We start from the raw sequence: 12,553 nt of genomic DNA, 5'->3' as shown, positions 1-12,553 counted from the left end.
TGGTGGTGAAAATGGAAAACAGGTATCTACAAGGTAAGAGAAAGTGAACAGGTCTAAACAGACAGGAAATGGAAAAGTTCAAAAGGAAGTTTGGGAAAGACTGTAGCTTTTTCCAAGACAAGTATTTAAATCCCAAGAGAACATAAAGGAAAGAGTATGCAGAGGGAATCGATCAAATCATTTCAAGCAAGGCCTATCAAGAAGAAGAGGAGACAAAGAGCAGGTGGATGGAAACAAAGAGAGGGAGCAGAAAAATAAAGAAGATGAGCTTGAGAGAAACATGCAGATTTATAGAGACAGTTCAGCTTATTTGGGTCACTTCCTTTTTTCTTTGCCTCAGACACAATTGATCATAGCAGTGACACACGCTACCTTACCTGTACAAACTTGGTAGATGCTTCTGGAGCTTATGTTCTGTGCTGCACTGCCTACCTGTAATTCTTTCTAAGACACAAGATGAATGTCTAGCTTAACTGGCAACTGCAAAGGTATTTTTGATGTATTACTACCATTCCTGCCTTAGTTCACACTGTTATGACCAGCTGCTCGTGTATATTTAGAGTGTTTCCATAACTCACAGAGTTCTGATACAATGTTGGTGTAGAGCAAAGCAAGCAAAGGCAAGTAACAGCCATAAATCAGAACTGCTTCACTCTGAAAACTATATATATGTGACAACAAGGACTCTTGCAAAATTGTGATAAATTACAGTTATCTGTAAGGTTAGCTTCTTGATAATACGTAAGCTCAAATCTGGATAATGAAACCAAATCCTGATCTCTCTTCTGACTACTTCGAATTTCTCTGATAATGAAAAGCCATATCCTGTCTACCTGAGGATTCACCTTATAGAAGGGAAATCTTTTGAGGGCATATAGCAAATACAGTGCTCTGAATCCTGTCTCTTCACAGTCTTTCCTAAACCTTCAGCAGTGAATGCGTCTTTATCAAAAAAAGAACGCTTGGCAGCAGCTACTCAACATTGAGTTGTTCTTGGCCAGTGTTATACTACAGTGTAGTATCTCTGCCCATTCAAGTCTTCAATCATCCCATCATTTTGGAGTGAAAACAGACATAAGTTTGTCCCATGGAACAGAAGAGGATAGAAGTATTTTCCTAAAGCATTTATTGGCAGTGCGGTGTAGGAATTACTCCTTTATCTTTCAGCTGATAAGAATCTTTACAATACCTGTTTCAAGAAATAATATGAAATTAAACATCAAAATAATATTTAAGATTTTAGGCAGCTAAGCCTATAACTTTTATGTGCCTTGAAAAAATTACTGTAATCTTTTGGGAATGTACACATAGAGAAGAATAACTGAGATTTTTGAAACAAGTCATTATTCATATATGAGAAATAGTAAAGAAGGCTAAAAAGTTATCTGTGTAAAATTGAACTGGGAGAACTGCCATAACGGAAGCATCTTTTAAAGTTGTGTCACAGTAGGCCTTTATGAATTAGAGCAGTTCTGAAGGTGTCTTAAAATGCCGTTTCCCATTTTCTTTAAGCACAATGGCCAAATCAGTCCTGATATCACCTGGTAGAACCTCATTGGTTTCAGTGGAATTATATGAATTTCCACCAGAGCTGTTCAAAGTGCCTGACTAAATGATTTCCTAGAATCACAGAATGGTTGGGGTTGGAAGGGACCTTTGGAGATCACCTGGTCCAACCCCCTGCCAAACCAGGTTCACCCAGAGCAGGCTGGACAGGAACACGTCCATGTGGGTTTTGAGTATCTCCAGAGAAGGAGACTCCACCACCTCTCTGGGCAGCCTGTTCCAGTGCTCTGCCACCCTCAAAGCAAAGAAGTTTTTCCTCGTGTTGCGATGGAATTTCCTGTGTTCCAGTTTGTGCCCGTTGCACCTTGTCCTGTCACTGGGCACCACTGAAAAGAGTCTGGCATCATCCTCTTCTGTCTGGTGTTTCTGCACTCTGTACATGGCTTCCTAGCATTTCATACCCTATAGTACAATTTACCATAATTTAATGAAATACAGTGTTTTGTAAAAAAAAAAAAAAAAAGGGTTTGATACACTGTGGGCTTGTTCTTTCAGATCTGAGCTGATGGCCGCGTTGGTGCTGGCAGTGCTAGCCAGCAATTCCAAAAAGCCCCCCTCGGTATCCGGGGAGCGCTCCCAGCCCCGCAGCCTGCGCCGACCCGATAGAGGTGCCGGTGGAGCGCAGCCCGGGTGGGAGCTCCCCTGCGGCGCCTGTCCCGGGCAGCCCTCTGGCTAACAGGTGGTGCAGGAACCACCTGTGTGCGGCCGCCGAGCCGAGCGGGGAGCACGGCCCGGCCTGGCTCGGGGCTCTCCCCACCGCAGCCCCCAGCGCCCACCGACCCCTCCGCTCCCGACTTGGCGCGGGGCGCGGCTGCCGGCTCAGCCCCGCGGGGGCAGGCAGCGCCGGGGGAGCGGCCCGCGGGGGCAGTCCGGCCGGGCCGGGAGCCGGTGCTGAGCCCCTCATCGCCCGCCGGGGACGGGGTGTTGTTGCGCCCCTGCCGGCGGGCGCCCCGGGGCCCCGCGCCGTGGCCCGCCCCGCGCTGCCGCGGGTGGCGGGGGAGGCGCCGCCGCCGCCGCCGAGGCGGGGCCCCGCTCCGCTCCGCCGCACCTCGCCCGGCCCCGCTCCGCTCCGCTTCGCTCCGCCGCGGCCCCCCGCTCCGGCTCCCCGCGGCCCCGGCGCGGCGGTGCTGCCGCGCTCCCCAGCCGCGTCCCGCCTCGCCGCGGCTCCGGGCGCCTCCCGCCTCCCAGCATGAATGTGAGGAGGGTGGAGAGCATCTCGGCGCAGCTGGAGGAGGCCAGCTCCACAGGCGGTAGGACGCGAGCGGCGTGGGGGCGCGGGGTTTTTCTTCTTAGTTATTTTGGGGTCTCGCCCCCCTCCCCACAATTAAGCGGCAAGTCTTGCAACTTGGCGTGGGGCTGGGAGGGGGGAGTTGCCTGCTCGCATGGGGTAAACGCATCTGTGCTGTCTTGGGAAAACGTGTGTCTATGGGGACAGTAGACCAAATGCTTAATGCCAGGGATCTCGGGCTAAGAAACATTCAAGGCTTTGCGAAGCCTGCCGTAAGATGCCTGCTGTGACCAAACTGGTACTTTTGCCTTCGCTGAAATGACCTGGGGGCTGGGTATGAACCTACCGGGTGAACAGTGCACATCCTCTCTCGTTACTGACTCCCAGGAGGTAATTTTGATCAGTCCGACTTACACCTCCCTGCTTGGTCTCCTTTGTACCTTCCTAATGCCTAAGTAACAACTATTTGATGGAGGCCAGCCTCTTCTGGTAAGCCAAAGGCTATCTGGTGCCTTTCTCTTCTCTATATTGCAAAATGCAATTGCATATTCGCCTGAGAAAGGTTACAAAATAACTTGCATTTTAGGGAGGAGAAAAGCATGCTTTGCTGTCCTCCAGGGTGACTGTGACTAGTGGAGTGCTAAGAGTTTTCTCCCAGCATGGGAAGGAAACAGAGTTATTTAGAAATGAAGCTGCTTGAGTGCGATGTTGCTGCGGAAGGTGCCCAGCTCAAGGTAGCCAATTAAGCGGAGGACAGTTGGACAGTTAATGAACAACGTTGCAAAATAGCCGATCAAAACCAGGGGAAACTTGTTTTCTAAGAAAAGATGGAAAACTATTTAATGTTTCCTGCTGTGTTGCTAGATTTCTTATAAACTGTGTGATGCCAGTATAGAACAGCAACTTACCATCAAGTTGCTTGAAAGACACTGTGGAGTTGGATTGTACTTGGTTTTTCTCTTTCCTTAATAACCCATCTTTTCTGATGTGTTAGGGTTTGTAGCCCTTCAGATAGGATACTAGGTCATTTGCTTTGGGGATAGGGAACTTTTGTAATTGAGTATGCAATTAGTTTTAGGCTATCAGCTCACTTGTTAATCCATCTTTGCATTTCTTTAAAGCTTCAGAAAAAATGCACACTTAGTCATTATGATTATCCAATGAGGGACTCAGCTGCCAAAGTGATGTTGTGATACTTCTCACTGCTTTTCAGACCCAACCCCCCCCAAGTTATAATTAAGACTTTTCCCTCCACATACCACTGTCAGCCTGACAGCTCTATTCTGTTAGAGATCTGAAAGTCAGCCTGTTTTTCCATAACACATACATCATCAGTGACAAACACCGGGCAGGCTCTTAGCTACACCTGTGCAACCACCATGCAGGACTGTTTGGGCTAAACAAAACTAAGGTCATAATTTAGACACAGTGGATTTGCACAGCTGCTATTGAGGAATAATTTGGTTTATGGATCATTACTATAGGTGTTGAAGCATGAAGAGAGTTTGATGCTTAATGTTTTATCTTACAGTTAGCAGTAACGGGAAAGTGTCTATACGAAAACTGGGGAAATAAGATCTGAATCCATGTCGTACAAATAATATGAAATATCAAGATGATATTTTTATAGAAAATGTTTTCAGTTGAACTGTGTGTTAGATGTGTTTTCCTTTTGGCTCTCTTACTGTGCATGCCTTGTAGCTTTTAGAAATTAATGACAGCTTTAATTCATTTTAAGCTTGTAATGGTGAGAGGTAGTAAGATGCACTTTTGCACTGTTTTAGAATAAAAAGAAAATCTAACTGAAACATGAGTTACTGTAGGAAAAAATGTTTCTCAAAAATAAGTTCTTATGCCAGAAACAGAAAACAGAAAGATAAAAATGACAGAGCTAAAAGAAAATACGTCCTTTCTTTTGGAGAATGACATATGTTAGATCACCACTCAACTTGTATCTCATCACTAGTTTGATGTGATGTGAAGCTAACAAGTGTCTAGCTTCAGTGCTCTGGCCTTCCTCCTGATATGAAACAGCACATGTATGTTCATCTTCCCAAAGTTTCACCCTTTTTCATCTAAGCTTCCCTTTCCACCCTTCTCTTCTGTAGCTCTTTTCCCCCCAGGCTCCTAAACTTTCAACTCATTTTCAGAGCCATCAGCATTTCTGAATGTACCTGTCTGTTGGTTACTTAATGAGGAAGCATTCTGTGGATTTTTTCTCATTATTTCTCTTCAAATACAAACAATGCTTAAAAAGTTATTCATTTTTAAGTGGTGATGCCTGCAGTAGAGTTGTTACAGGATTTGGTGGTAGTGCGTGAGAGTCAGAAAATTAAACCAACAGAAGTGTGAGTGTTCCTCCATTTCATTTTTTGAAGTGAAATAAAGCCCAAGTAACACACAAGCAGCTTAAATGATGAAAATTAATGACAAAGGAAACATTTTGTGCATTTTGACAAGTAATGACTTCCTTCAGCTGCTTTTCCCCTTACATTTACTCTATTGCAACTTGCAGGGCATCTTTTACGTTTGAGTTAATGTCAGTTGGAGCACCCCTGAGAGTTTTGAAGTGACAGAATGCTTCTCTTTTAAATACTGAGCCACTGTAAGGATGAACTGTTTCAGCCCTCTGCCCCATGAAACAATCTTTATCAACGTCTTACCTGTGAGAAAGTTGTATTTGTGCTAGTGATAGCCAAAACTCATCTGCTAGTGGGTAAAGGCATGAAGGGTATTGGCAAAACAAAAAGAGCAGAGGGAGATTATCAGAAAGAGTTTGTGTGGGTAAGGTTAAGTTTAACTACAAGGTGTCCTGTGGGTTCAGTATCTAGGACAAACTTAAGCTGTTGGGAATACTAATATGAATAAGACACTATGACAGCAACTGGTTGCTTTACTTTAGGGTATCATGAGTTCAGAATGGGTATCGTGTTGACCAGTGCACCCTCACTTATTCAAACAATAGAAATATTTACAAAAGCCATGGAGTCATTTATGATGGGTGTTGGAAGATTTTCTTTGATTAGACAGGGCAGTCACAAATTCTGCATGTCAGGAAAGAGGCTGTCATTTCTACATCGTGTGCAGAAGATGGACCAAATAGTACTATTGAGAAGTATTTATCCAGCTTTAAGTTTACTTAGAGTATGGTATTCTCTGCCATACCTCTGAGAGATCCTTGTGCAATAGTGTTCACTTTTGCCTTTAATGAACGGCTTGCTCTTGTTGCTTTAGGCATTCTTGGAAGAAGAAGCAGTGCTAGAAGGACAAGAAACTACATAAGAGAAAAGCTGAAAATAGGAATTTACGAAAAGAGATGCTAAGATAAATGATGAAAGTGAGGAAAAAATGCACTAGAAAACAATTTCAGGAAAAAAAGAAGGGGTGGGAGGAGGGAAATGAGAAAGCAGCTTCTTACACACCTTGAGATACAACTGGTATTAAACAGTGTCTTACTGAGGAACACTGGAACCCTATTATGTGTTGGACCAATTCCTTTATATCCTAGTTGGGATTCATCTCACACAGTGAAAAGCAGGTGGTGACTCGGAATCACGGAATCACGGAATCTTCAGAGTTGGAAGGGACCTCTAGAGATCATCTAGTCCAACTCCCCTGCTAGAGCAGGATTGCCTAAAGCACATCCCTCAGGGCTGCATCCAGGTGGGTCTTGAAAATCTCCAGAGAAGGGGACTCCACCACCTCCCTGGGCAGCCTGTTCCAGTGCTCTGTCACCCTCACTGTAAAGAAGTTTTTCCGTGTATTTGAACGGAACTTCCTATGTTCTAGCTTGTGCCCATTGCCCCTTGTCCTGTCACTGGGAACCATTGAAAAGAGCCTGGCTCCGTCCTCCTTAAACCCACCCTTTAGATACTTGTAAACATTAATCAGGTCCCCCCTCAACCTTCTCTTCTCCAGGCTAAAGAGTCCCAGCTCTTTCAGCCTTTCCTCATAAGGGAGGTGCTCCAGTCCCATAATCATCTTGGTTACCCTTTGCTGGACTCGCTCCAGTAGTTCCCTGTCCCTCTTGAACTGGGGAGCCCAAAACTGGACACAGTACTCCAGTTGTGGCCTCACCAGTGCAGAGTAGAGGGGGAGAATGACCTCCCTCGACCTACTGGCCACAGTCTTTCCTATGCAGCCCAGGATGCCATTGGCCTTCTTGGCGATAAGGGCACACTGCTGGCTCATGGATAATTTGCTGTCTACCAGGACCCCCAGGTCCTTCTCCTCAGAGCTGCTTCCCAGCATGTCTGCCCCTAACCTATACTGGTGTTTGGCATTCTTCCTTCCCAGGTGCAGGACCCTACACTTGCTTTTGTTGAACCTCATTAGGTTCTTCTCTGCCCAGCTCTCCAGCCTGTCCAGGTCACGCTGGATGGCAGCACGGCCCTCTGGAGTGTCGGCCACCCCTCCCAGCTTGGTATGATCAGCAAACTTGCTGAGGATACACTCTGTCCCCTCATCTGGGTCATTAATGAATATATTGAACAAAATTGGTCCAAGTATTGACCCCTGAGGGACACCACTCGTTACAGGCCTCCAACTGGACTCTGTGCCGCTGATCACAACCCTCTGAGTTCTGCCACTCAGCCAGCTCTCGATCCACCTCACTGTCACCTCGTCTAGCCCATACTTCCTCAGCTTCCTAATGAGGATGTTATGGGAGACAGTGTCAAAAGCCTTGCTAAGGTCAAGGTAGATGACATCTACGGCTCTCCCCTCATCCAGCCAACCCGTTATAACATCATAGAAAGCTATCAGATTGGTCAGGCATGATTTGCCCTTGGTAAATCCATGCTGACCACTTCCAATAACTTCCTGTTCCTCTATGTGTTTGGAGACGACATCCAGAATGAGTCGCTCCATTACCTTCCCAGGGACAGAGGTGAGACTAACCGGCCTGTAGTTCCCTGGGTCCTCCTTCTTGCCTTTTTTGAAGATTGGAGTGATGTCAGCCTTCCTCCAGTCCTCAGGCACCTCTCCTGTTCCCCATGACCTTGCAAAGACAATGGAGAGTGGTCTAGCGATAACATCTGCCAGCTCTCTCAGCACTCGCGGGTGCATCCCGTCAGGGCCCATGGATTTATGAATGTCCAGCTTGGCCAAGTGGTCTCTGACCTGGTCCTCCTCAACTAAGGGAAAAGCTTCCTCTCTCCAGACCTTCCCCCTTGCCTCCAGGGTATGGGATGCGTGAGGGACGGCTTTATCAGTGAAGACCGAAGAAAAGAAGGCATTCAGTAACTCTGCCTTCTCTGTGTCTTCCACCACTAGGGCACCCGTCTCATTCATCAGTGGACCTATATTTTCCCTAGTTTTCCTTTTTCTGTTGATATACTGGAAAAATCTCTTCTTGTTGTCTTTAACTGCAGTGGCCAAGCTGAGTTCTGATTGAGCTTTGGCCCTTCTAATCTTCCCCCTGCATAGCTTTGTTATATCTTGATAATCCTCATAAGTTGCTAAGCCCCTTTTCCAGAGAATGTAAGCCTTCCTTTTTTTCCTGAGGTCCAGCCAAAGCTCTCTATTTAGCCAGGCTGGCCTTCTTCCCCGTTGGCTCGTCTTTCGGGACATGGGGATGGCCTTCTCCTGTGCTTCTAAGAGCACCTGCTTGAAGTATGACCAGCTTTCCTGGGCACCTTTGCTCTTCAAAACTGCCTCCCAAGGGACACTCTCAACCATGCTCCTAAACAGGCTAAAGTCTGCCCTTCGGAAATCCAAGGTGGCAGTTTTGCTGGCTCTCCGCCTCCCTTCACCAAGAATTGAAAACTCTGTCATTTCATGGTCACTCTGCGCAAGACGACTTCCAACCTTTACATCCCCCACAAGACCTTCTCTGTTAACAAACAGTAGGTCCAGTAGGGCACTTCCCCTAGTAGGTTCCTTCACCAGCTGTGACTCTCCCAAGTGATTTCCACCAATACTTGTATCGGTGCGAAAGCTTTGGTTCGTCTAGGAGCTCCATCCATAGGATGTGCTGTCAGTCAAGAGTCAGTGTCACTTTTTCTGCTAATGGTCTGTTGTCCCTAAACACTCTTTGTGTCTCCTTAGATGTGAGAGACCTTCTGGCCATTTTATCTTGTGCACCTGTATCCCAGTGGATCCCCTGTCTCTGCCCTGAGCCTTCTGTAACACAGACATGTTCTTGTTGAGGAGCTACAGTCAGCTGGAAACGCTGCTTCCAAATGCCACACGTTTCAGTGAAAGTTGCAAATGCACAAGGGAAGGAATAAATGAAATGGACTCGTGATCTAATAAAGGAAGTATCTTTATAATGCATGTGCAAATAGATGCAAATATTTTAAGGTAAAATATATGTCCTGATCTTGCAGGGTGGAGGAAATAACTGAAGTTTTGAGAGAATTAACGGTGGCGTAAGCCTCTGTGTAAAATTTGGTCTCTGCCTCTATCTCCAATTCCTGTGTTCAGGGAGCACGTGAAGCAGTAATTATATGCAAAATTCTAGTACATACGGAGTTGTATTTGATATGAATGCTTGTCTTTCCATCAATATCAATTTTATATCAATATAAATCCAAATATAAATATAAATTTGCACAAAACACAGCTTGCTTTCTTGTTATTCTGTTTCAAAGTTACTACCCATGCTCAGAGAGTTGATACATAAATAACTGAACATCTGGACAAGTTTCAGGTATATTGGGCTTAGAGAACTGACTCTTTCCAGGTGTTTTTAGATGTTATGAAGTATATAGAGGTAAATACGGTATCTAGCAGTTAATGTAGCCGTAAGAGACGTAGCTAGTGTGTGTCTTGGAAGGCTTTTACAGTGTATCAGATAAGACACTTAGAAGTCATGCTTTAGGTTGGAGCTGAATATTTGATCCGTGCAGCATTCAGCTGTAATCTGTCCCATCTCAGACACTCAGTTTGCCATTGTGATTTATTCGGAATCTTTGGCACTTGAAAAAGAAAGTATCTAAAAATACAGCAATGCCTGATTGCTTCACTATTTCATAGATATGTACATTCTTGTCAGGCTGTCCTACTATCCTTCCCCCAACAGTTCTGCTTGTCCTCTCTTTCTTTCAAGTACCGAAATAGACTGTATTCGAAATCTTGCTTGCCAAATGCTGGCCATTTATTGTCTCCTATTAGCAGAGGCCATTACTCCTATTTGAGATGAGAGAGAAAACATTGGCATAAGGTTGTGGACTGGGCCAGGAGCCAAATCGGTTTTTCAGTAGTTGCAGTCAATACGATCTGAACCAAGTAGGATTCTCTTATGTATTAGCACACGCTTTATTTAATAGGCTTGGACCTATTTTGGGGTGTGAGGAGTGGAGGTATAAAAACATTCTTTCTTTGGAGCATAGTGTGGCAGCACAGCTGGAGATAGTTAATAGGGAGGTTAGTGGGCTAGGTTGGACATTATGTCTCCGTAATGTTTGGCCTGGACAGCAATGTGTGGTTGTGTCAAAAGTAAAGGAACAAAAGGTGGACATAAGTGTTAGGGTTTTGATAGTAGTTTTCCTTTCAGAATCCGGTTTCCTCTGGCAAGATCATTGCTTGCTATTGCTTTGGTGGCTAGGCCTAGATTTCCCACTGAGTACCCCAGGTAGAGTGTGGAAGAGTAGCAAAAATCTATGGAATGTATATTTTTGGAGTTTATGGAAAGCATGGAATCCAACTATTTTGTGAAGTTTTTAATTATTATTTTGTAGTTGTATTACAAGAGTCTTGGGATCATGCAGATCGTATATGCTTTTTTTTCTCTTAATTTTCCATTCTCACACTCTACAGGAGAGATCATTTCTTTGTTATTGCCTTTATGCATGCAGCAGCAGAGGAGGCTGGGCTCTAGGCTTGCTGTTACGAATTTGAGAGGTCTGTAGACAACCATAAACTAGCAGCAGTTCAATATATGTGGTTGGGTTGAAAGTATATTGAATCCATTCACCACTAAGAATAAGCCCAAACACAGAATAAAAGCTGTAGATCTGAACACATACTGTGTTTTATTTCTGGCAGCCTAGCAGAGGCTTAATATGGTATTAAAAGGAACTTCCTGTCAGAGGTCTGAAAATAAATATACTGTTTCTCTTTTATATTCTTTTTCACCTATAAGACAAATCTCCTTGGGGGCGTGGTTTATAGTTGTGATCACCTGTTATATGTTTATAATCTACACTGCATAGACACAAACAGTGGTATGAAAGTCATAGATGCTTATGTGTCCATCCATTGGAGAAACAAACTACAGGTGGAAGGCATGATAATAGGGGATTTTTAACTATAAACATCTTGCCCTGTTAAGAACAACGATTCACATTTAAATGTATGGATTTTATTTTAGGAGATGTCTTTATTTCTAGGCCAGATATTTTCATGAAATAAAGCGTACCCAGAAGCTTCCCTGAGCGCAGTGAAATGTCTAGCACTGTACAGCACCTTATATCAGTATGCCACAAAATGACTAAGTGGTGACAGCAATACAAAATTAAAGGCTTTGAATGTCCTAAGATATAGACTGCAAGGTGGTTGCTCTGTTTCATGCAGTCAGTAAGAAAGGGTTTGCTATTTTAATGATAGGAAAAACGACCAATTTTACTAATACATTGACTTGTTCTCAAAATTTTCAGTTACCTCGCCATCAGAGAGAATTTTTGTGAATATCACTATAGTCGTTATGCTTTAGTATAACAAATCATAGAATGGTTCGGATTGGAAAGGACCTTAAAGATCATCTAGTTCCAACCCCCCTGCCCTGGGCAGGGACACCTCCCACTAGACCAGGCTGCTCAAAGCCCCATCCAGCCTGGCCTTGAACACTTCCAGGGATGGGGCATCCACAGCTTCTCTGGGCAACCTGTTCCAGTGGCTCACCACCTTCACTTTTTCTTATTTTTGATTCAGAGTTTACTTTTGTTAATAATCCAGAAGAAACATTTGGGATTTATTAGAGAGGTAAGCAGTATCCATAAAATGTGATCATGGATCTGATTCTTCACAGTGCAGGGTGTTTTGTAATCCCTGCCCAAAGTGGGAACAACCAGAACAGCACTTCACCACAGTAACTCACTTGACTGTCATCACTATTCCTATAAACTCTTTGTTATGGGAATAATTGCAATGAATAAGGATTTTGGCTCTAATATTAGTGAAAATCAGAAGAACACTAAACATGGAACTGAAACACAGATCAAGTTTATGTGATTCTGTGCAAAGGAAGGAATCCACTGCACTGGAAATACTTAGCAGTTATTAAAAGTTCTATGACTTTGGTATATCTTGAAATAAAGTCAAATAGCCAAAACCTTTTATTGAATCACTCATCTACGTGCTTTACAGTAAAACGTAAAGTACATCTAAGCACCCTGTCACCAGTCCCTTAATATCTGTATGATACAGTAACTGGGGAGCTTCCCTAATTTGTGCCACCTGGCTGGCGTTGCCAAAGGTACACTCACTGTCCAGGCGTTGCAGTAATGTACTGTCTTCTGGCTATTTTTCCCTACCGTGTAAGCACGGCCGTGGGAACTGCTGAAGCTAGTCATGCTGGTGCTTTGCTAGTTGAGGAATTCATAGGTCAGATCCCTAACATGTTTTATTGGTAAGAAATTCTGCTTACTGTACGCTCTCACAGAAATGTTTCTGGTAATCTGTACCAATTGATTTCCAAGTCCTTGAACAGATCTATTAAATAGAGGATAAACAATATGATTCAGATGAAATCATTGAGTCACTGCAGACATGGAGTCTGCAATATTGACAAATATCCCTGTTTGTGCATAGAAAGCA

The 12,553-nt window shown here is 44.3% G+C and overlaps 1 protein-coding gene across 5 annotated transcripts in view; it reads left to right on the top strand.

Annotated features, from left to right (window-relative positions):
* The first annotated feature begins 2,541 nt into the window (after positions 1-2,541).
* The window catches only part of KCNIP4 (potassium voltage-gated channel interacting protein 4), a 452,377-nt gene continuing 442,365 nt past the window's right edge, over positions 2,542-12,553 (top strand). For 4 of the 5 annotated variants that reach the window (XM_074587704.1, XM_074587698.1, XM_074587705.1 and 1 more), the window contains exon 1: positions 2,542-2,816. In XM_074587704.1, the coding sequence (XP_074443805.1) occupies positions 2,756-2,816 (61 nt within the window). In that variant the 5' untranslated portion in view covers positions 2,542-2,755. Of the gene's footprint in view, positions 2,817-3,264; positions 3,284-12,553 lie in introns of those variants that run through there. The other variant, XM_074587708.1, reaches the window with a different exon arrangement.

Source organism: Larus michahellis, chromosome 5 (assembly GCF_964199755.1).
Source record: "Larus michahellis chromosome 5, bLarMic1.1, whole genome shotgun sequence".
Lineage (NCBI taxonomy): Eukaryota > Metazoa > Chordata > Aves > Charadriiformes > Laridae > Larus > Larus michahellis.
Note: the sequence above shows the minus strand (reverse complement) of the source record. Positions and strands in the feature narration are given on the sequence as shown.